Raw genomic sequence first — 25,276 nt, 5'->3', positions numbered from 1 at the left:
AGTCCTCAGGAGAAGCCCCACCGCCAGACAAGGAATCCAAACTCCTAGACGCGTCTGGCAAACGCACCGCCTCTCAAGCTGCAAACATGTGGCGCATTGCAAACACACAAGCGCTACTTGCGCGCTATGACGGAGCACACTACGACGAACTTGAGGCTCTTATGCAGCACCTTCCCGAGAAACACAAGCGTAGGGCTCATGAGCTAATACAGGAGGGTAAACTAATTACAAACACCTCCATTAAGTGTGCCCTCGATGCAGCAGACACTGCTTCTAGAGCCATAAATACCAGTGTCCTGCTTCGTCGCCATGCCTGGCTCAGGATCTCCGGGTTCAAGCCTGAAGTCCAGGCGTCCATACTCAATCACCCTTTTGACCAACAAACTCTCTTTGGGCCAAAGGTAGACGAAGCGCTGGAAAAGATGAAAAAGGACACAGACACAGCAAAGTCTATGGGGGCACTCCAAACACAAGCCTCTAAACGTTCCTTTCGACGCTCCTCCTTTCGTGGCACAGGCAGAGGCTTCTCCACCGATAGCACCTCTACCTCCTACAGATCCCCTCCTCAAAATACCTTTTCAAAGGGCAACCAAAGGGGTGGTTACAGAGGCAACAACAATAAGGGCAGGGGCAAAACTAACACCACCCGTTCTGCCACCCCGCCCACACAATGACTTCCCTCCGCTCCCCCCAGACCATTCCACTCCGGTCGGGGGCAGACTACAAAACTTTATCCACGCATGGGAGTCCATAACATCGGACAAATGGGTGACCCAAATCATTCGGTCAGGGTACTGTCTCGAGCTAACATCTACCCCACCCAATATCCCACCAAGGCACCGTCCAATGTCTCAAGAACATTCCACACTGCTCAAACAGGAGGTACTCTCCCTCTTCCAAAAACACGCTATAGAGCAGGTCCCCATCAATCAGCAAAATCTAGGGGTTTACTCCCTATATTTCTTAATACCAAAGAAAGACGGGACCCTCAGGCCCATTCTGGACCTCCGGCCTCTAAATGCCTACATACATTCAGACCATTTCCACATGGTCACCCTACAATAAGTCCTCCCGCTCCTCTGTCAGGGAGACTTTCTCACAACCTTGGATCTGAAAGACGCATACTTTCACATTCCAATACACCCCTCTCACAGGAAATACCTCAGGTTCGTGGTGGACGGGCAACATTACCAATTCACGGTCTCCCCTTCGGGGTCACCACCGCACCACGGGTGTTTACCAAATGCCTAGCGGTAGTAGCAGCACACCTCAGACGTCAACACATTCACGTCTTCCCTTACTTAGACGACTGGCTGATAAAAGCCGCGTCCTACCACCAATGCATGCAGCATACAAACAGCACCATCCAACTGCTCCACCAGCTAGGCTTCACGGTGAACTACCAAAAGTCCCACCTCATACCATCTCACACAAAGCAATATCTCGGGGCCACTATAGACACCTCCAAAGGTATTGCCTATCCAAACTCAGCCAGAATCACAAGCATTCAAGCCTTACGCAAAACATTCCTTCCCCAACACTCTCTTCCAGCGGGAGTGTTCATGAAGCTCATAGGAATGATGGCGTCTTGCATCTTTATAGTGCCCCATGCAAGACTCCACATGCGTCCACTTCAAGAGTGCCTAGCACAACAGTGGAACCAGGCCCAGGGTCAGCTGACGGATCTGGTGTTGGTGGACAGCCGCACACATCACTCTCTGCAGTGGTGGAACACCACAAACCTTTCCAAAGGGCGGCCGTTCCTGGACCCGGTTCCTCAGGTGATTCTAACAGCGGACGCATCGCTCTCCGGCTGGGGAGCGCACCTCCTACACCTCACAATGCAAGGTCTATGGACGCCACAGCAAAAATCGCTCCACATCAACCATCTGGAGCTCTTGGCGATCTTTCTAGCCCTAAAATCCTTCCAAAAACAGATTTCGGGCAAAGCAGTCCTCATTCGCACAGACAACATGACTGCAATGTATTATATCCAAAAACAGGGGGGGACACACTCTCCCCAGCTCTCCCGCTTAGCCCAGAGCATATGGAGATGGGCAATTCCCCAAAACATCTTTCTCCTGGCACAGCACGTTCCAGGCGTACAAAACACCATGGCAGATCTGCTCAGCAGACAAACGCAACAACTACACGAATGGGAACTGCATCCACAAGTTCTTCAGCCATTCTTCCAACAGTGGGGGCATCCTCAGATAGACCTCTTCGCCACCCACGAAAACAAAAAATGCCCAAGCTTCGCCGCCAGATACCCACACCCATTGTCCAAGGGCAATGCGATATGGATGAACTGGTCAGGCAGATTTGCATACGCCTTTCCACCTCTCCCACTAATTCCATTAGTTGTAAGGAAGCTACAACAACACTCCCTCACACTCATTCTAGTAGCTCCGACATGGGCCAGGCAGCCGTGGTACACCACGCTACTACAACTGTCAGTGGTACCACATCAAAAACTGCACCTATCCCCATGCCTCCTAACCCAGAACCATGGAGAAATCAGGCACCCGGACCCAGCTCAGCTCAACCTGGCGATCTGGCTCCTGAAATCTTAGAATTCGGATACCTTAACCTTCCCCCTGATTGCATGAACATCATCATGGAAGCCAGACGTCCTACCACTAGAGCATGCTTTGCCGCAAAGTGGAAAAGATTTGTTATTTACTGCCGTAACAATACAATCAACCCTTTAGATGCATCCATACAGCACATCATATGCTATCTGCTCCATCTTCACAGGTGTAACCTGGCATATTCATCCATACGCCTACACCTAGCAGCGATCGCTGCTTATCTACAAAACAGACAGCATTTATCACTCTTCAGAGTGCCCGCTATTAAAGCCTTCATGGAAGGCCTTAAACGAGTAATTCCTCCCAGGGCACCACCTTCCCCTGTATGGAATCTAAATTTAGTTCTTACACGACTAATGGGTCCGCCCTTCGAACCAATGCATAAATGCGAGCTACAGTTTCTCACCTGGGAAACAGCTTTTCTCGTAGCTATCACTTCCCTTAGAAGGGTTGGTGAAATACAAGCGTTCACTATACAGGAACCCTTCATACAAATACATCACAGCAAGGTCATACTTCGCACAAATCCGAAGTTCCTGCCCAAGGTCATTTCCCCCTTCCATCTCAATCAATCGGTGGAATTACCTGTCTTCTTCTCGCAACCTCAATCTGTTGCAGAAAGGGCCTTACACACACTCGATGTAAAAAGGGCCTTGCTATACTACATACAAAGAACGCAACCCTTCAGGAAGACTAAACAATTGTTCGTCTCCTTCTCTCCACCACATAAAGGCAACCCCATTTCTAAATCAGGGATAGCTAGGTGGATTGTAAAATGCATACAAATTTGCTATCAAAAGGCAAAAAGAACATTATCTGTTCCGCCTAAAGCCCATTCTACAAGAAAGTTAGGGGCTTCTATGGCCTTTCTAGGGAATATACCCTTAGATGACATCTGCAAAGCAGCCACATGGTCTACACCGCACACCTTCACAAAACATTACTGTGTAGATGTGCATTCCAAGCAGCAAGCTAGAGTGGGCCAGGCTGTACTAAAGACACTATTTCAAACCACTGCAACAGATACCGGTGGTCGCCGCTAAGGTTGGGTACTGCTATATAATCTATGCTAAGTGTACAATCTGCAGCTCATATGTCTCGAACGGAATATGCTACTTACCAGAATGCATCTGTTCTTGGCATGTAGAGCTGCAGAGTTGTACACGCCCACCCGCCTCCCCGGCTACCTGTATCCGTTCCAGTACATCTTATTTAGATACAACACACATGGGTTTCTCACTGTTATTACTAAGCTCCATAATTTCCCTGTTGGCGAAAAACAATCTGAGGATGGAGCCAAAGCCCATGCGCAGTACGGACCGAAGGAGGAGTCACCAAACTCGTGACTTCCAAAGACTGTCCAAGAAGAAAAACAAACTGCAAACATCCGGGTCCAACACCAGATGGCGATCTATGCTAAGTGTACAACTCTGCAGCTCTACATGCCAAGAACAGATGCATACTGGTAAGTAGCATATTCCTTACCTCTCACTCTCCCTTGGGTATTGGTAGGTGGTTTTGAGAAAAGCCATTATTTCACGCTGCCCTTGGGTCCTTTTGTAAACCTCTCTCAGGAAATGCTTGCTAATCTTGCTGTGACTTATCCTTGAGTGGTGCAGAATTGGTCTCTGGACCTGCAGCTCTAGTCCTATTTATAAAATTAAAAAGACAACTGGTAAATCTTTAGTAAAAAAAAACTTATAAAAATTATGTTCCTTTTATATGAAAAATATTTCAGAGCTATGGAATGCTTCCTTGTTTGAAGACAATCGGTCTATCATCTAAACTGTTAATGAGAATATTGGTAGTAACGACGTAAGTGTTCACGTTCACTGTAATGAATACTGTACTCTGAAGTGCAATTCAGTTGTATATAATTTGAAAGTGTTCATTGATTGTTTGCTTCCTTACATATGATTGTTAGATACATCGTACAGGACCTCATGGAGACTGATCTGTACAAACTCTTAAAAACCCAACATCTTAGCAACGATCATATCTGTTATTTCCTCTATCAGATTTTGCGTGGGCTGAAATACATTCATTCAGCTAATGTTCTACACCGTGACCTAAAGCCATCAAACTTGCTGCTCAACACGACTTGTGATCTTAAGGTTAGTGTTTAAAAATTTGTAGAAATTGATGTTTAGCCAAGTTAATTTTATTTTAACTCTGATAATCTTACTTACACTTGGATGGAAATGTTCTGTAGTTCATATCTAACAGTTTAAAAAATGCTCTTTAAAAGGTTTTGTTTTTTCTTCTACATTAAAAGATTGTACATGCACTCCATTTTTGGTTGAGGAATCTAATGTTCTCAATTCATTTATTTTCACAAAGAAAATAAGCTGGTATTGGGACCCTTTCCTTTTAATCCAAGCTGAGTTAAGGTTTAACTCTGCAACATGGCAAAGGTTAATTCCTTTTTTCCATAAAGGAACCATAAATCAGAAAATGTCATGGATAACAATCACCTTAATCTGAGAAGGCATAATGACATTATCACTTTAAAAAGAAAACTGAGTTTGATGTACAAAGCAATGGCACGCGTACACAGACAAATGTAGACCATGACCAAGCCAGGTTTTGCACAGTGTATAGTACACACATCATACATATTATCCGTGCCCAGAGTAATCTTTCTTGCGATGTACATTCTCAGTTTGTTCTTTAAGAATTAACCTTCTAATGTTTATGAATCAAAACATTAATATCAGAATTCTCCACCCCGTCACTCACCATCCTCTGAGTCATACATGTAAATTGTGATTTATCGCCACTCTCAGTGCGCAACCACACAACTATCCATCAGTCCTGTAAGCATATCTACACAAGATCATCCCTGCATTACCTCCCTAACCTTCCATGTTGCCTCGGGGATATTGCTACTTATTATCTATAAGTCGGGTTGTCTGGAAGATGTCAGGGTGGTTGAATGTCATCTTTGGTTATTGCTTTAAATTTCTCTTGGATCATATCCCAGGTCTGGAGAATAAAACGTTTCCTGAGGCCTGCTCATTCTACTCCGTTAAGCATGGCACTTTGCACTCGACCCAAGATGTCACATACCTAGCCGAGGACAGCAAAGAGGGAGCCATACGTAGTTTCCAATGCATAGTAATGGTCCGTTTTGCTGAGAGCAGGAGGAGGTCCAGAAATATAATTGCAGCTGTCTCCAGTTTGGGACGTGGGAATAGTCCTAATAGCACCCCGTCTGGCGTATGAGGCACAAGAATCGCGATGCCCAGTTGTAGTAATCGAGACCAGCAGGTCTGTAACTGGGAGCACTGCCACAACATGGAGAAGGTGTGTGTCTGGAAGAGAGAGCCTGGAACAGGATGCCCTGGGTCCAGGAAAGATCCTATTAATCCAGGGCACGGTGAGGTAGGCCCCATTCAAAACGTTAAACTGATTGTACTTGAATCTAGCCCCTTTCGATACAATATGGGGTACTTCAGAATCTTGGCCCATTCAGTATCATGAAAGGATCTGGCAAAATCGTTTTCCCAGGTGGTAGTAACCGTAGTAGTAACAGCAATCTGTCAACCTGTTGAAAAGCTCTCTAAAGCTGCCGTATTTGCTTCCCTTATTTTCCCACTGTGTATAGTGTTTGGTAAACCTCGTGTGTCTGGGGTATTCGAAGTAGTGTTACAGAGTATGGAAGGAGTGTAGAATTCTTTCATAAGTAAAAGTTTGACCTCGGGAAAAATCGCCATCTGTCACTAACGTAGGAAAATCAATTATCTCCTCATTGTCGAAGAGTTCGCTAGTGGCCAGAGACCAACCTAAAGCCGGGTAGTAGATGTCCCATGCACAAGCGCTCCATGGGTAAGGGAAAACCCAGTAAGGGAATGGCAGTAGAAAAGGGTTTGTGCATGCCAATCAAGTTATTGTTCCTAGTCAAACAAGCCCTTACCAGACAAGAGGCTTGTTGCTCATGGAGGGAGACTTGTAGAAGAAAATAAGATAGTTCAGAACACTATAATCTGCCAGCGAAAGCCCTGTTTCATACTGAGAGAGGCCTGAGAGCCCGCAAGCTGTCCACTGCAATTGAGCAGCCAAGTTGTGCCTCTCAAAATCGGGGAGGGCCAGCCGCCCGCATCCCCTGGTAGTTTCAATGTGGGAAGTGATTCCCTACGTTGACCCTCCTACCCCCAAAACCGAGTAAACAAGGACGAGTCTAGTTGTTGAAAAAAGCCTGGAAGGAGGGGAAGTTAGCAAAATAATAAAGGAAACTTGGGAGCATGACCATTTTTACCAGCGTCTCTCGACCAATCGCCATCTAGGGTAGAGATGACCGAAACACTATTTGAGTTTTGAGTGTTCACATTGCGGCACCCAGGTGGCCATCGTGTAGGTCCCTAGGCGTGTGATGTATGGTGATGCCCAAGTATCGAAATGTAGTTGTAGCTACCTGCATTCTAAAGGCCAACAGGGGAGGTGTAAGGGTTCCTCCGTGTGATGTAAAGGAAAGATACAGGATTTAGCCCAGCTCACTTTGAGGCCTGATAGGGAAGCAAACTCCGATAATACCTTTATGATGGTGTATAAATCAATGTCAGTGTCTCCAATGTATAAAAGGAAATTGTCAGTGTCTAGGGACACTGTGTGTGGTACGCTGTAGTGGTATCCACCAGTTGGCCACAAGGAGGCTATGCTGGGCCGAGAAAGGTTCCATGGCCATGGCAAATACCAGCAATAAGGTACAATCCTGCCGAGTGCCTCTACTGCAGGCAATGGTGCGGAAATGCACTTAACAGTTTTAACCGTAGCTGAAGGGGCAGAGTATAGAATTTGCATCCATTTCCAACCAATCCTGAGTAGACTCAGCACTTTTGCATATAATTCCAATGTAGGGAATCCAAAGCATTCTCCAAGTCCAATGAAATACAGATAGCATTGGTATGGAAGCTTCCAATTCACTCTTAATATGCCACAGCCTGCGAAGGTTTAAAGAGATGTTTCAACTTAATATAAACTTTGCCTGGTCATCGTGAATTAAGTGCAGTAGTTCTGGCAATAAGTGACATGCAAGCAATTGGCTCAAATTTTAAACGCGGTAGCGGAAGTTGGACAACAAAGTGATCAATCCGATCCACAGGCGGTACTGGTGGAGCAGCATATTAGCCCCTGTAGTAATTGTTAAAGGCGGCATGATCGATGTCTGGTTGTGAGCCGTGCCCCCAGAGGGAAGAGAGATCGTCAGTAGAGTAGAATAAGGGTTGGAAGCCAGGGGGGACCAAACGTGCCAGCAAGTTACTAGGTTTGTCTCCCTCATTGTGGGTCCTAGCCAGGTAGGCTGCACAGTCATGGCACCTAATTAGCTCAATGTTGTCAAAGTACTTAGCTTGCGCCTTGCACAACTCGCCCATTCTGTCGGGAGAGCACCACCCCTCAATCCAGCACCGTCCGGGTCGACTCTGCTTGTTGATATCCTGTGTAATCACCCTCCATGCACCCACCGTCCTTTTAATGCAAAGCCCCTTTTTGGTGGTCTTAAGTTTCCATGAAAGGTTTCTGCATTCTCCTGTGGCTTAAAGAAGGTGATCTGCTCAGATGTCCCTCCATGCAGTGTAGTGTCACTTAGAGCGATTCGTTTTTCTTTGTGGATGAAGGATCCCGAAGCATAGCCTTTACATTTTTTGGCTTTATTTTCTCAAACAAAGATTGTTTTTTAAATTCACTGTTTGGATGACCCTGTCTCTCTTAACCTTTTAACCCCATTATTTTTATGAATGAGTGCCTGCATTGAAAAAGGTTTTATGCTCCCAACATAGCCAAATGTAGGGTTAGAAGAATTTCCCTCAAAAGCATGCACCATTATTGTTCTCAGTTTTTTCATAGATATCATTGATGTGAGTAATTTGGCTCTAAGAGCTTTTTTATATATATATATATATATATATATATATATATATATATATATATATATGTATATATGTATATATGTATATATGTATATATATATATATATATATATATATATATATATATATATATATATATATATATATATATATATATATATAATTTTTTATTTTTTTTTGCTGACTAAGCCTGAGACGAAGAAGGCCATTTGAGAGCATTTCAGCAGAGCAGGCATTCCCATGGGAACCATCAATCAGCCAAGTACTTTAGTAGATCAGGAGTCTTCTGCTCCTTTATTACAAAAGCAGTATTGGCAATATTCATGACTTGTGGGAGGACTTCACTTTAAAGTCCTCTGATCTGATATGAGACTTTTAGCTGCAGATATCGTACTTTTAAATATTCCCCAGCCATCTGACCGGATCCAGAAATTTTCAAGCAGTACCCTTGCGTGCCAGTAGATGGTGTCGTTTCGGCTTCAGGTTTGTGTTCACGCCAGAAGTAATGTGTGCTGTACCTATATAGGTCCCACCCGAGGGCGCTGACGTCAGTTCTTTTCTTTATGCGCCAGTCAGCGCAGATGTGGAAGAGCTACCCCAGTCACTTTTTTCAAAATCTTGTCAAAGCAATTTTGAGACTTACTCCTGGTGTGCTTAGGGATGATCCAAAGAAACCAATGGGCTTTAAATCCTGTGGTGCGTGTCACAGGCAGATGTTTGTGACCGGTCCAGACGTGGTTTACGGTGCTTTGAGGCCAAGATCTGCGAGGACTGCCGCACCATGAATCCAAAGATGCTAAGAAAATGTTCTCTGAAGCTCCTCACTACCGGACCACCCTGCGGTGCTCTCGATCCCAGTCGCACAGACGGTCACAGGACTGCTCGAGGAGTCACACCCGACAGTCGTCTTTGCCGTTTAAATAGTTTTGTAAGCCTCACAAGTGCAAGAAGCTGAAGCGCTCTTTGTATTCACCATGCCTGTCCAAGTCACCGAACTTGGAGCCGAAATGACACAGTTCGAGGCCTCACCCCTCTGCAGAACTTGTGCTTGGGTCCGTTCTGCGCCTTTCAGAGTTTGCTGGAGCAAGCCCCAACCAACTCAAGGAGATCTATGAGGCCATGCACCACCTATTTGGGTGTCTCAATCCTTCTGGAGTGACTTTGGGCCCCACTGGAGGAACGCTACTGAATTCCCTCAGGCAGGTTCGCTTCCAGCGCCAGTTGGACCCCATGGATCCAGGGTGTGATCCAGAGCGACTCCACCTGTTGGATCACAACCTTTCTGACTTTGGCACATGCCGGTACCATGCCCACAGTCGTAGCCTTTTGCTTTCAAAAAGTCTGGAGAGAGACAAATGGGAGGGGTTTGGGGTCTCTTATTCATTCCATCACTCCCTAGATGAACCAGAGGACAACTGGTATGAAAAACTGGGAATGCCAGTGGGTTAGACACCTCACCGGATACTGTCTTGTTTTCTGCTTCTACTGTGGCTACAGAGAGGGTCCTCTTTTTCTGCATTGGTGGTGCAGTTCGGCTTAAGTCCTGGACCTTCAGCTGCCCTCGGTGGCAGTCAACACAACACCTAACATCTTGATGGATGTGCTTCAGCCAGGAGTTGCCTCCTCCAAATCTCTACTCCCTTTTTAATGAAGCCCTTACTGATGTCCTGCTTGGTGCCTGGTCCAAGCTCCTCACAAGGGCTCCTCTACAATTGCCCCGCTCACAGGGTCTCCAGCTGCCTCACCCAGCATCCTACCTCAGAGAGCTTGGTAGTCTAAGCCTCCACCTCCAGGATAAACCCTGCCGCGTTCCCTTCCACTCTACCTGATGGATATTCCTAAAGGCTAAATACCTTTGGCAAGAGGAAATTCTCTTTTGCCAGCCTAGCTCTGTGGTTGAGTAACAGTGTCCCTTTTAGGCCAATACTCCCAGACTGAGTGGGACTTGGAAGACACAGAAGACACTCGACATAGAGCAGCCTTTTGTAAATTAGTGGTCAGAAAACGAGAGCAAGAAGGTTGCTAAAACGTCTGAACCAGAATTTTCCAGGGTGTACTCTCCATCGCCAGTCCTCATTCCAGATTCCTCCCAATGACCTTGTTCGCATCCTTCAGTGCCTACACCGCATGCTGCAACTCCGCCTCTCCCTCAGACAGAGGTACCCAAAAAACCTGCGCTGTAATCCCTCCTATTCTAGTTTAAAAAAGACCTCAAAACCCACCTCCTCAATTATTGGGGTTCCTAACCTGTGTCCTACTCCTGATCTCTGATCAATCAAACTATATTTATTTGTTCAGGAATATATACCCTGTACTCCTGTTTCCCCATTTACCTAATTACTTAAATGTATAGCTCCTGACCCTGTTTATTTATCTGGATTTGTATAATGCTCATGTTTGTACTTTATATATTGCAAATTTTTGTTGCGCTACCTTTCATATGCTTTTATACCCTATGTGCCTAGTTCGAGGCATGTGGGCTGCTGAATTCATATCTGTGCATAGATCGCCGCCTAGTGTTGGGCTCGGGTGATTGCACATTGTTGTCCTGGAAGAGTTTTCGAAGTATCACGAGATAGGTGACTCCTCCCCTGGACCACAGTGCGCATGGGCATCCTCTCCATCCTTAGATTGTTTTTTTCCGCCATTGGGTTCGGATGCAACTATCTTAGCTCAAGTTAGGAAAATTCAGTTTAAGGCCAAAAGGCCTTTAGTTATCGTCGGTACTGTTCCCGTTCGGTATCGACTAGTTTCTTTTGTGCTTTAGCACCTTCTTCAAGCTTTTCGGATCCGCTTGGTCCGAACATCGAACTTCGATCGATGATGGAATTGGACTCCCTTCAAAAGGTGTCCTTTATGCCACGCGAAATACCCACACATCGACGTCCACCCGGTATGCAACAAGTGTCTCTCACCGGATCACGATGAGTCGAAATGTATGGCCTGTGCCCGATTCCGCTCGAAGAAGACTCTCAGGAATCGACGGGCAGCGAGATTGGAGGCGCAGCAATCCGCGCCTGCCCCGGCCAACATCTTTAGCACCGAAGACGAGGACGCCGAGAGCGTGGAAGACGTAGACTCCAGCCCTGCTTCCAAACACGACTCCCGATCGGAAGACGACGATGAGGTGATCTTTCAGGGAGAAGAAGTCGTCGAAGAGGTAGGAGACTACGATGAGGCCCTTGGGGCCGAGGAAGATGGCTCCAGCGAGGAGCTAGGCCAACCCGTCAATACGGAGGCTGAAAAAATACGTCGTCATGAGGCTCAGGTCGAGGGATCGCCTTCGGGCCTTACCCAAGATCAATCAAACGGTTCTTTGGCCCCGCCTCCAGGCCCGGCCTCGAACATTTCGCAAGAGCCATTATTATCGAAGACGACTGGGTTCCCTTCAAGGAAACCGAAACCATCCGTCGCACCAGTTCCGTCGAAACCGAAAGTGAAACTGGTTGTGATCGGCTCGAAGGCCCCGAAGCCCTCCACTCCTTCGACGCCGGCAAAGGTCATCGGCTCAGACCGCGCAAAAAGGGATTTCGGTGCCGAGCTCACCGCAGCGGATACGGGTGCGGAGCCCAAGAAGAAGGACCTCGGCCCCCACAAAGCGCCTCGGCCTCTGGCACCGAAGACATCGGCCCAAACCGCCAAAGTCCAGGTGGCCACCCCGTCTGCGTCGACGTCCAAGACGGCGGCGCCTGCCAAGTCATCGACTCCGATGGCCGTCGATACCTCCCTTCGGATCGATGACCCCATGACTGCAAAGAAGTCGGATGTCGCTTCGACGCCTTCCTCCAAGGTGCCGATCGCTTCCAAGGAGCCATCTGCGTTCACCGTGCAACAGGTCTCTGCATCGTTGCAACGCATCCGAGAACGGGCAGCCCTCCACTCTACGTCGGCTCCCGACACGCACAAGGCTTCGAAAGCACCCTCTGCGCCGACCAACATCACGTTTGGGTTGCCGCCGCCGAAATTGTTCGAGATTCGGACACGTGTCCGCCAGACACAGTCCCCATCCACTGGACACACAGATTTCGAGCCTTCCCAGCCACAATTTATCGACGCCAACACTGGCAGGTTGATGCTCCGCAAAAGGAAAATCACACCAGAGAGGGGATTGGACTCCTACAAAATTCCTCTCAAACACAAATTGCCGGCAGGGTCAGAGCCAGTGCTTCATGAACACTTTCAACCCTTCCATCAGGATCCATCGTCCTTTTCTCCTACGCCTTCAGAGGCAGACGCAGGAGAAGACTATTTAGGGAATGATACCACCTACCCTGGGGATATCGATCCTGATGATCACTTGCAAGACCCAGATCAGGCATGGGATGACCCCACAGACCAGGGTACTGCACCAGATACCCATGACACGCAGCTTTATAACGTAAAGACATCTCCCACAGAGGACACTGCTGCCTTTAATGCCCGGGCTGCTGCCAATCATGGAGTAGAACTCCATTCTGACACTGTCGAAGAAGACTTCTTGGTGGACACTTTCGCCTCTTCCGAAAAAACTGTCAAGACTCTGCCCATGTTAAAAGGAGTTCTCAAACCTGCAAAAGACATTTTTAAAGAAACAACCAGGGCATGGGTGCTAAACCCCAGGATTGGAAAAAAAATACAAGCCTGCACCCGGAGACCCTATGTACATTAGGGGTCAGTTACCTTTGGACTCCATGGTTGTTGCTAATGCTCGCAAAAGAGCCCACTCACAAACAACGGGTGATGTTCCTCCCCCAGACAAGGAGTCCAAAGTGCTGGAGACATCAGGCAAACGGATTGCAGCGCAGGCAGCAAACATCTGGCGCATTGCCAACACACCGGCACTCCTGGCCCGTTATGATAGGTCCCACTACGACACATTAGAATCACTACTCCAACATTTGCCAGATGAATATAAAGAGGCAGCGGAGCTCCTCATCAGAGAGGGACAACTCCTTACCAATGCATCCATCAAGTGCGCACTGGATGCAGCCGACACAGCGGCGAGGGCAATCAACACAAGCGTCATGTTGCGGAGGCACGCATGGTTGAGAATCTCAGGCTTCAAGCCGGAGATTCAGAACAATATCTTAAACCAACCGGTCAACCCAGACTATTTATTTGGCCCTGAAGTTGACACTACCCTCAAATTAAAAAAGACACCAACACTGCGAAATCAATGGGGGCTCTGCAGACTCAGCAGTTTCGTAGTGGCTCCTTTCGTCGCCCTGGGAATAGAGGAGCAGCTAGAGGTCAGGGGTCACAGCAGCAGTACACTAAAGGGGGCACACAAAGTACCTATGATAAAACCAACAGAGGTGGATATCGTGGCTCCAGCACGAAGGGCAGGGGACATGGTTACGGCAACACCAGGTCCTCCCCCAAAAACAAACAGTGACGCCCTCTGCCTGCCCCCCGACCACATAACACCTGTCGGGGGGAGACTCCAACAGTTCCTGTCAGTATGGAAAACCATAACCACAGACAGGTGGGTCAGAGACATTATCCATCACGGTTACTGTCTCGAATTAACGTCCACTCCACCCAACATACCGCCAAAGCACCGTCCTATGTCCGTAGAGCACTTGGCATTATTGTAGCAGGAAGTGCTAAGTATGCTGCAGAAAGGTGCAATAGAGGTCGTGCCCGTCAACCAACAGGGGACAGGGGTGTACTCTCTGTACTTCTTAATCCCAAAAAAGGACGGGTCGCTCAGACCTATACTAGACCTCAGACCCCTCAACCACTACATTCTATCAGAGCATTTCCATATGCTCACCCTACAGCAGGTTCTCCCGCTACTTAGTCAGTGAGACTTCCGAGCCACACTAGACCTAAAAGATGCATATTTCCACATACCCATACACCCATCACACAGGAAATATCTCAGGTTCACTATTCAGGGGCATCACTATCAGTTCAAAGTTCTCCCCTTCGGAGTAACAGCACCCAGGGTCTTTACCAAGTGCCTAGCAACAGTGGCTGCACATCTACGGAGACAACACATTCACGTCTTCCCTTACCTGGACGACTGGCTTGTTCAGGCAAAGTCAGCCCAGCAATGTGCCAGCCACATGTCCCTCACCATTCACCTTCTTCACGGTCTGGGATTCTCACTAAATTACCCAAAATCACATCTCCAACCCGCACACGTACGACAGTACCTGTGCGCCACCATAAACACTCTGGCAGCCACTGCTCAGCCAAATTTAGTGAGGATCAACAGCATGCAACTGCTGATCTCCAAGTTCAAACCTCAACAGTCCCTTCCTGCGCGAGTGTTCATGCAGTTGATAGGCATGATTGCCTCCTGCATTTTCATAGTCCCGCACGTGAGACTACATATGCGCCCGCTTCAGGAGTGCTTAGCACGTCCATGGAATCAGGCTCACGGACAATTAAAAGACCTAGTGTTGGTGAACGATCGGGCATACAACTCTCTGCATTGGTGGAATCCACAAAACCTTTGCAAGGGCCGACCGTTCCAAGAGCCTGTTCCACAAATAATACTGACGGCGAACGCCTCTCTCCAGGGTTGGGGAGCTCATGTACTCACTTACACAGTGCAGGGACTATGGACTACGCAACAAAAGAAGATGCACATCAACGTTCTGGAACTGATGGCAATCTTCCTAGCCATGAAGGCATTTAAAGTACACTTGTGCAACAAAGTCGTGTTGATCCGGACGGACAACATGACTGCCATGTACTACATACAGAAACAGGGAGGAACACACTCTCCACAGTTGTCTCATCTGGCTCAGAGCATGTGGAAGTGGGCCATTCAGAGGAACATATTCCTCATGGCGGAACACCTCCTGGGCAAGGACAACCAGATGGCGGATCTGCTCAGCAGACACAGCCACCAGATGCACGAGTGGGAGCTACATCCGTCAGTTCTCCAACCGTACTTCCGACAGTGGGGTCAACCAGGGATAGACCTATTCGCCACAAAAGAAATGCCAAAGCTTTGCCACCAGGTTCCCACACCCGCAGTCTCAGGGCAATGCGATATGGATGAACTGGTCCGGCAGATTTGCGTACGCTTTTCCCCCAGCGCCATTGATACCGCTAGTGGCACGCAAACTGCGACAGCACTCACTAACACTCATCCTAGTTGCTCCCACATGGGCGCGCCAACCATGGTACACCACCTTTCTAGAACTTTCCGTGGTGCCGCATCAAAAGCTGCGGATCACACCCGCACTTTTAACGCAGAACCATGGCGAGATTCAGCACCCAGATCCGCAACAGCTGAACCTGGCAATCTGGCTCCTGAGGTCTTAGAGTTTGGCTACCTGAACCTGCCTCCAGAATGTATGAATATCATCAAGGAGGCCAGGAGACCCACAACCAGAGCTTGCTATGCGGCTAAATGGAACAGGTTTGTCATTTACTGCAACAACAATGACATTAACCCGCTGGATGCATCCATTCAAAACATCATCTGTTACCTCTTACACCTATACCGATGCAATCTGGAATACAACTCAATACGTATCCATTTAACACGATAGCAGCCTATCTCCAAAACAGGCAGCACCTCTCTTTATTCAAAGTGCCTGCCATCAAAGCCTTCTTGGAGGGACTCAAACGAGTAATTCCCCCAAGACACCCACCGGCACCGGTGTGGAACCTCAATTTGGTCCTCACCAGATTAATGGGTCCACCCGTTGAACCTCTCCATTCATGTGAGATTCAATTCCTCACCTGGAGACCTGGAAAGAAGCTTTCCTGGTAGCAATCACTTCGTTAAGAGTTAGTGAACTCCAGGCACTAACCATTCAAGAGCCATTCATACAGGTTCACGCAAACAGGGTTGTACTACGTACCAATCCCAAATTCATGCCCAAAGTGATATCGCAGTTCCACATGAATCAAACTATTGAACTGCCTGTTTTCTTTCAAAATCCACAATGTCGCTGAGAGAATGCTCCATACACTAGATGTAAAGAGGGCCCTCATGTACTATGTAGACAGAACTAAGGACTTTAGGAAAACAAAACAACTTTTCGTTGCCTTTTCTCCACAACACACAGGCAACGCCATTTCCAAAGCAGGTATAGCCAGATGAATCGTTAAATGTTTTCAAATTTGCTATAAAAAAGCTAAACGCACATTAACGATTCCCCCACGAGCCCACTCAACACGAAAGTTAGGGGCGTCCATGGCTTTCCTAGGAAACATTCCTTTACAGGAAATATGTAGAGCAGCCACATGGTCCACTATACATACATTTACCAAACACTACTGTGTAGATGTACACTCAAAACAGCAGGCAGCTGTAGGACAGGCTGTTCTCAAAACTCTTTTTCAGACTGCTGCAGCTGGCACGGGTAGCCGCCGCTAATGGAGGTACTGCTATATATTCTATGCACAGATATGAATTCAGCAGCCCACATGCCTCGAACTGAATATGCTACTTACCAGTATGCATCTGTTCTTGGCATGTAGGGCTGCTGACATTCATATCGCCCACCCTCCTCCCCGGCGCCTGCAGCACTCAGAATTACTGTATAGCATGGTCATCACTTACTGTATCTACTCCATCACTGCCACAATGGCGAAAAACAATCTGGGGATGGAGAGGATGCCCATGCGCACTGTGGTCCAGGGGAGGAGTCCCCTATCTTGTGATACTTCGAAAACTCTTCCAGGACAACAATGTGCAATCATCCGGACCCAACACTAGGCGGCGATCTATGCACAGATATGAATGTCAGCAGCCCTACATGCCAAGAACAGATGCATACTGGTAAGTAGCATATTCAATACTATCCTTATCTTGTAAAGCGCTCTGATACCTCTGCGTCTAGCCAGCGCTATATAAAACCTTCAAAATAAATAAATTAAGCTCCTTCACCAGTGAGACCCTATGCCTCCCCCCCCCCCCCCCTCTCTCCCACCCCCCCAAGCCATTCCACAGAGGCCGAAGTCTCCTTGGTCAAAATCTAGATCTCTCCTCAGATCTCGATCAAGTGCCACTTCCAGACATCTTTCACCATTCTCGACATTCCTTGTCACTACGCTCATCTAGGCACAGACATTGTCCTTGGTCCATATCTAGGTCACGATCCAGAGGAAGGGCTTTTTATTCAACCTCTTTCAGCACCGGAAGATACTCACCGACTTTGACCGACTCTCCTCATCCAAGAGTCTCACCAATTAATGACATAAATACTTTTCAAGAAGTACTCGTACTAACAGCTACAAAGCCAAATATTCCATTGCCTGCTCTTATCCTTCAATGGCTGCAACTGTGACATTTGAGGCTCTTCACCAACGTTCAGCTTCTCGCCCTCTTTAGCCTCTGGTTCCAGGTATGTTCGAACCAGCTATGAATTTGTTCCTCACACCAGCCGCCAGAAAAGAAAAATAAACGTCTCTGGAGCAGGGCCCAATATTCCTGCAATCCGATCCTCCTCCAGATTCTGTTGCCTTGGCTGCAAAGTGAACTCATTCTTCTACTTTAATCCACGTGAAAGCTGCGAGTGCATCTGCCCTCCTTGGCAGATATGATGGATTTCTATGGGACTACCGTCATCAATTTTCAGATGATTTCCCAAGAGACCGTAGGGAGGACTGAATAGACATTTTAAGTGAAGGCATGATAGTCTCTAACCAAGTGACCAGCGCTGCTGCCAAATCATCTTTGCTAGCAGCCCATGGATATTGCCATGGATTAGCTCGGAGGCGATATTCTTGCATTGTCTCACTGTTCTGAATATCAACAGATGAATCTCAACCTTCTTTTCTCAGGTAACACTCTATTTGGAAGTCGTACGGATCGGATGGCTCGCACAAAAACCGAAATGAAGACCTTAAAAGCAGTTGATTAAGAAAAACATAAGGAACAGAAAAAGAACCCTTACAAGACTTATGGGAGACATTTCTATCTGCCCAGGGTTCACACTCGACAGTAGTTTCAAGGACACCAACCGCAGCAACAAAGACTTTTTCAGCAGCATCAAATGCTTCAACCAAAGGGAAGAGGAGGTGGACACCAATCTGCTCAAGCAGCAAAGCCTCCTTCAGGTTCCAAACAATGAGCCTCTGTATGAAGCTGGCTCTGTACATACAATACCAAAATGAGTTGTAGTGTGCACAGAGTACAGTGGAACCCCAAAGGTAGGCAGTGGTAAAAGTAGATGGCACCATACACTCTATTTGGGGTAGTGTGGGCAAGTAGTAATGCTTTCAGAGGATAGTGTTGAGCATTTGTTACACACAATCAGCAAATGATTGCACACACTCAAAGACTGAACTTAGACCAATTTGTTTTGTATAAAAGTATTTCATTTTTAGAACCAAGCCAGGCACAGGTAAGTTAAATAAATGCTTAGCAAAATATTATGCAGTGTTCACAATTAAATGCAAGTTCAAATACAGTTGTTTGAAATACAGGTTAGTTAAGGATTCGAAATTACTGTACAGATTAGTTTTCAGTTACTTTTTAGATTACTTTTTAAGTAAGTTTTTCTACTCTGTGTGATATGCCTAGGTATCACACTGGGACATTTCCTAGAGAAAAGGTAAGAAAAATCAGTTTTGTACAGTTATCGTTTTTCAAGTTTTCATACAATTCAACTCCACACTTGAAAGAATTTTCAAGGGAAAAAGTCAGTGTGTCCCACTAGAGAGAAATGAAGTTAACGGTTAACAGGTAAGTACTGTCTTTGGAGTTGAGTTTCTGGGGTTAGAACAAGGGTTCCCCCAGGATCGAGGAAGCATTCTCAAAGCACCCTCACCGGCACTAGGGCGGCCAGGTGCAGACTGCTGAGGCCCAAAGTTATCCAATGGGGGATAGGAGGCCTCCGGTTGGTGGCTGCTCACAAGCAAGCCACAAGGTTGTGGAAGCAAAGCTCCTGGTGTTAGGCCCAGGGCAAAGGGGGATCCAATTTAGCGCACAAAGTGCACCTGCAGGGGCAGCTGGGTGCAGGGTGCGGTTTTGGCATTGTGTGCCCTGTTTTCAATGGGAGTTGCCAGTTTTGAGTTTTGGCTGCAGGCTCGTCCTGGAAGACTTCCCAAGAAACCAACAGCTGGGCAGGTTAGTTGGATGGCTCTGGGATGTAGGTGCACCTCTGGTCCTCTCCTCCAGGGCGGCTAGATGCAGTGGTGTTTTTGAGGTCGGATTTCACCTTACGGGCCACTCATGGTTGGGGTGGGGGAACGGGGTCTCCGTGCAGAGGCTGCAGGCAACTTCGGGGAGTCCTGGAGGGGGCAACCCACGGTGGACTCCGACTCTGGAATGCAGAAGAACATCGCTGGGATGGGTGCGCCACTCGAACTCAGGCCGTAGGAGACCGGTGCAGTGGGAGTTCCAGGCATCGGGCTTCTTTGTCCTCCACAGGCTCAGAGTCTGTCTTGGGAGTTTCTTTTGAACAGAGCTGCTGTTCACAGGAGATCCGGTCTCTGTTGAGGTAGTCGGTCCACCCAGGGTTCTGGAGGTCGCTGGCTGCAGGACAAGTTGACTTTTGGCGCAGGCTATCTGGAAACTGCAGACTGTCCGGTAGGGCTCTGGCCAAGTCAGTTCTTCTCTGCAGTCTCCTCAGGTAGGTGTCTTTTTTCGTCGTCTTTCTTTGTAGGTTGCGGGAATCTGACTTATTGGTTCAGGGGTGCCTCCTAAATACTGTATTTAGGGGTGTTTTACGGGTCTCAAGGTCAGTAGCCAGTGGACCACTGACCTTAGGGTGAATACACCCTTGGTGTCCTCACCCCATGTGGGGGGGTGGGCACAATCCCTAATCCTGATTGGGGAGCGCCTGCCGTCTGCAAGATGGCAGGCATTGAAGAATGGGCTTCACCGCGCCTCACCCATCTGAGGGGTGGGGTTGGCAGAGGTGGGCACACCTTCTGAACTGGCTAATTTTTCCCGCCTGTCTTCCTGCCGAAAAGGAGGAGACAGGAAGGGAGCCTGCTCCTGATAGCAGGAGAGGCTGGGGGTCGCATTACAAAGGTGGCAAGGCCTTTGAAGCTCCCCTGCCACAGATTGGTCTTTCTGGTCTTGGGGAGGTGTGAACACCACCACCCAGGAAAGGCTTTGTTTCTGGGCTCAGGGAGCGAAGGCTCCCACCCCAGGGGTCCAGAAAGGTCTCATGGTGACAGGCTTATGTGAACCAGTCAGGAAACCCACCAGAGGCTGGTCGTTTTTCAGGGGGCATCTCTAAGATGACCTCTGAGTGCATTTTTCATTAAATCCCACACTGGCATCAGTGTGGGTTTAATGTGCTGAGAAGTTTGATTCCAAACTTCCCAAAGCCATTATGGTGCTGTGGAGTTCATAATGACAAACTCCCAGCCCCATATACTCTTAATGGCATTACTGCACTTACAAGGTCTAAGAATTGGTCTAGACACTGTAGGGCTACAGGGCTCGCCCTCCCCACTGGTATAGTGAACCCAGCTAGAGAGGTGGCTGACCCAGGCCATGGCAGTGGGTTGTAGGGATGGCACACAGGGTTGTGTGCCATGTCTACCCTGCACAAGAGGGAGAGAAAAAAAAACACATGGCCTCTCACGCAGCCTGCAAATGCAGTGTGTGTGGAAGTGTGTGTAAAGGTACATGGCCTCTAATGGTGGCACTAAAAGTGCTGCAGCCCTTAAAGGCCTTCCGTGGCCACAATGCCCATGGTACCTTTTACAAGAGACTGACATGTGGCCAGAGAGGTGCAAATTGGAGCTGCAAAGGTAGAGTTTTGGGAAAGAATACAGACCTTGGTAACCTGATTGATGTGATGTGCCCTGGGTCCCTGTCAAAGTGCATAAGTAGTCTGGCAAAAAGTGTGTGTGTGTGTGGGGGGGGGGGGTTACTGCAACAGAAACCCAGCTTTCTACAGCCTCGGTTTCCCCTTCTTCCGATACCCATCCCGTTGGAGATTTCCAAATATCCAACAGGGTGGAAATCTATCACAAATGACACTTGGGTGCAGAATATTGTACAGAATAGGTATTGTCTCAGATCAATAAGTCCTCCACCAAAATCATCCAATCAACATCTACAGATGCTGAGATATAAGTGAGGCTTCTTCTATGGAAGCATCTGGTGGAGCCCATACCTCTCACCCAACGAGGAACAGGGATTTATTTCCGTTATTTCCTGGTGAAAAAGAAAGGTTCAAAAAACGAATTCAGACCCATATTAGAACTGAAAATAGCAAACAAATGGATGGGGAGAAAAATTCAGAATGCTAGCTTTATACCAAATTTATTCCGAAATCTATCAAGACAGTCTGTTTCATACATCTTCTGGGTGCGTATTTTCACATCCTGATAGCCAGAAAACACTGCAAATCTGAGATTTGTAGTAGGTCACGATCACTACCAATATAAAATGCTTTTTTTTAGCCTCAAAGCAGCCCCCAGAACTTTTTCGAAGTGCATGGCAGTGGTCCCCGCACATCTCAGGAAACTCAAAATATTCATCTATCCGTATCTAGATGACTGGCTTATCAAGGCGTCGCTGCAACAACAAGCTCATCCTCATTATCAAATCACTCTCTACTCATTCGGATAGGTCTTCATGTCAGTCACCAGAAATCAACCTCATTGCCAGTTAAGTCTCCATTACCTTGGCGCAACTATCAACACCAGAAAAGAAGTGTTTCTTTTGGAGGAGAGACTTTTATCCATACATCTGAAATGTTGATTTCTCATGAAAGTCGTCACCCTACAGTGCGGAAAGTGTTATTTATTTTAGAATCAATTGAAAAATGTATATTTCTGGTGCCAAATGCCCGTCTCCACATGAGACAACTACTAAAGTGCCTGGAGGACCAATCGAGTCAATATTCATGCAATTCTTGGAGGGGGCGGGGGGAAGCGGGGAGTCAAGGTCCAGATCCTTGTATTTGGATGTTGACCAGGAACCTGGGGATCACTGCAACCCATTTACCGGGTGTCCAGAATACTCAAGCAGACTCCTAAGCAGGATTCTTCAACATCACGAGGGAGTTCTACAGGACAACTAGGGTTCCTCTACAATGGTGTTGAACTTCACAGTAAGTAAAGAATCATATGTAGTAGTTTAAACAACTTTTACATATGGATGTACATCTTGCCTTAGTGGCAGTTATAGTGACCTATATTTATGAGAAATGTTTGTATAACACCCACATGCAACAAGCGAATGAAACAATGACAAATTATTGAGCATTTATCATAAATTTTATATTTGTGAATACATTCATAATTCACAATGTCAATGGTTGCTCCAGTGAAGTGAAATAAGTGCTCAAGGAAATGCCTGTGAAGGGACTGGAATGGAATGGAAGAGCTTGTTCGCATTTTGTTTTAAAATTATCTTTGCATTGTACTGCTTTAAAATCCACACAACACTCACCCATGAGCACTTTCCCCCCTGAAAGCTGCTGTAATCTCCTTCGCACAGCGGATCTTAGCGCTGTTGCGGGTAGGGAACAAAATCGCCGCCATCGCGCGCGCCAAACCCCCGGATCACGCCCACTTCCTGAGGCCACGCCTCCCACCTCCCTATGTCAATGTGCATTCCCTGGACGCGCAGCGGGCGTGCCAAAGGGAAGCCCGTCTGCACCCGTCCGCGCCAGGCCTGGCCCAGGGCCCAAAACCCCTGGAGGCCACGCTCCAGTATCAAGGGTCTACACGCCCGAACTACTACTCTCCATGCGACTCCCCATCAAGCAAAACTGTAAGATCCTACCAAACGACAGGCACTATTCCATCTCGTGTCCTTCCTGCAACTTCCAACTCGATGTCCCCCAGCTCTGTCAGCCCATTTCCTCAGGCCGTAAGCCGGTACACACGTGGCTTCTCGGAAGCCTGAACTGCAGATCCCTTGGCAAACACAAAAGAAACATATATGACCTTTTGTCCGACAACTCACTGGATGCCCTATTCCTCGCAGAGACGTGGCTACAGCGCCAGCTCAGGCCCAGACATAGCTGAAGCCCTACCGTCTAACTATGCCATTGTCAGAAAAGACCGAACCACTGGAGTAGGGGGTGGCATAGCAGTCCTCTTTAAAAAATCGTTGCAATGTACCTTGGAACCGGTTTCCCTAAACACCTGTGAGATGGCCCTTTTTAAACTTCAACTCCACCCGAACTTCACCTTCACGGGTCTCCTGATCTATCGACCAACCGGCCCTATTCAACCCTGGGCCACTCAACTTGTGGATTGGGTCGCCTCGGTCCGGGTAAACTACAGCAATTTGTCCATTATAGGAGACCTAAATATACACTTTGACGACCATCTGAATAAACCTGGCATAAACTTAATTCACAATCTTGCTGCCATGAATCTCACTTTGTGGAACTCGGGAGCTACACACAAAGGAGGTCACCTTTTGGACCCAATTTTTTCCAGCTTTCCCCTGTCACTCTGCCATCCAGCCTTGCCCCTACACTGGTCAGATCACTTCCTTATTAATTTCAGCGTGTCTGACCATATGACTTCTAGTCCCTCCGGCAGGACAGGACAGTCCGGTAAAAGGAATTGGAAGAAACTGGACATAAATCACTTCATGTCCGTCCTAGACTCTGCACCTCTGGATGAATTATTTGATACTGAGGACATAGAGATTGTAGCCACGAATATAAACAAATGGCTACTAGGAGCCTTAGACACCTGCCTTCCCTTGGCCCGCAAAAAATTCACAACCCACAACTCTCCTGCGTTATGGTACAACGAGGAACTGAAGGCAGCGAAATCCAAGTGCAAACGCTTGGAACGCCTTTGGAGCACAGACTACTCCCCTGTAGCCTGCCTGACCTACCGAAACGAACTCAAGCTTTACCATAAAGCCTGCTCTACAGCCAGAGCCAACTACGTGGCGAAATCTATCTCAGAAGCCTCTAACAAATCCAAAACTCTGTTCAATCTAGTAAAAGAGTTAGCGGGCTCAAACACATCAGCCAAACCCCTTCCATTGAATAATGTTCAATGTGAAGAATTGGCGCAGTTCTTCACAAAGAAGATTGAGACCATCTACCAGGACATTGTAAAACAGCACCAGACACAAGCAGTGACAGATCTGGATCTCGATCCGAAGGTGGGGGCCATCTCCCCTGCGCCAAACCTGTCCTACGAGCCACTAACATCCTGGCCCGAGATAAATGTTCAGGGTCTTCGAGACATCTTAGGGAAAGTAAAATCTAGCTCTCCCATCGACCCCCTTCCAATCTCCGTACTCAGACTCCTGGATACCCCACAACTCTCCGTCATCTACCAAACTTTGAATCTATCCCTCTCCACAGCAAAGGTCCCAGCCATGTGGAAACATGCCATGGTGTCACCCCTACTTAAGAAACCATCGGCAGATCCGAAAATCCTGGCCAACTTCCACCCAATATCCCTCCTACCCGCTTTCTCCAAAGTTCTGGAGAAACATGTCCATGGACACCTCGCCAGTTTCACGGAGGTAAACAACATACTTCACCCCTCCCAATCGGGTTTCCGCCCTGGCTTTTCGACTGAGACGACACTGCTTGGAGTGATGGAAAATCTTCGCCTCCTAGTCGACAGAGGTGACTCCGCTGCGCTGATTTTACTTGACCTCAGCGCAGCGTTCGACACCATCTCCCATAACATTCTGTTAAATTTGCTCTCCACCATGGGCATCAGGGGCAAAGCATTGGACTGGATATCAAATCCCCTCCAGTACCGCGGCCTCAAATGTCCATCTATCCCCCTATGGTGTCCCTCAGGGCTCGGTGCTGAGCCCCCTGCTTTTTAACCTATACGTAACCCCGCTCGCCCAGATCGCCGAAGCAGCAGGTCTAAACATGTTTACCTACGCTGACGATTCACAGATCGTATTTTCACTCTCCAATGGAGATCACGACTCTTCTCCCTCCTGCAGTCTGGCCT

The 25,276-nt window shown here is 47.7% G+C and overlaps 1 protein-coding gene across 1 annotated transcript in view; it reads left to right on the top strand.

Annotated features, from left to right (window-relative positions):
* The window catches only part of MAPK1 (mitogen-activated protein kinase 1), a 537,443-nt gene that overhangs the window by 268,251 nt on the left and 243,916 nt on the right, over positions 1-25,276 (top strand). The window contains exon 3 of the mRNA XM_085634299.1: positions 4,516-4,705. Within this exon, the coding sequence (XP_085490425.1) occupies positions 4,516-4,705 (190 nt within the window). The remainder of the gene's footprint in view (positions 1-4,515; positions 4,706-25,276) is intronic.

This window comes from Triturus cristatus, chromosome 11 (assembly GCF_964204655.1).
Source record: "Triturus cristatus chromosome 11, aTriCri1.1, whole genome shotgun sequence".
Classification (NCBI taxonomy): domain Eukaryota; kingdom Metazoa; phylum Chordata; class Amphibia; order Caudata; family Salamandridae; genus Triturus; species Triturus cristatus.
This window is presented reverse-complemented; position numbering and strand designations above follow the sequence as displayed.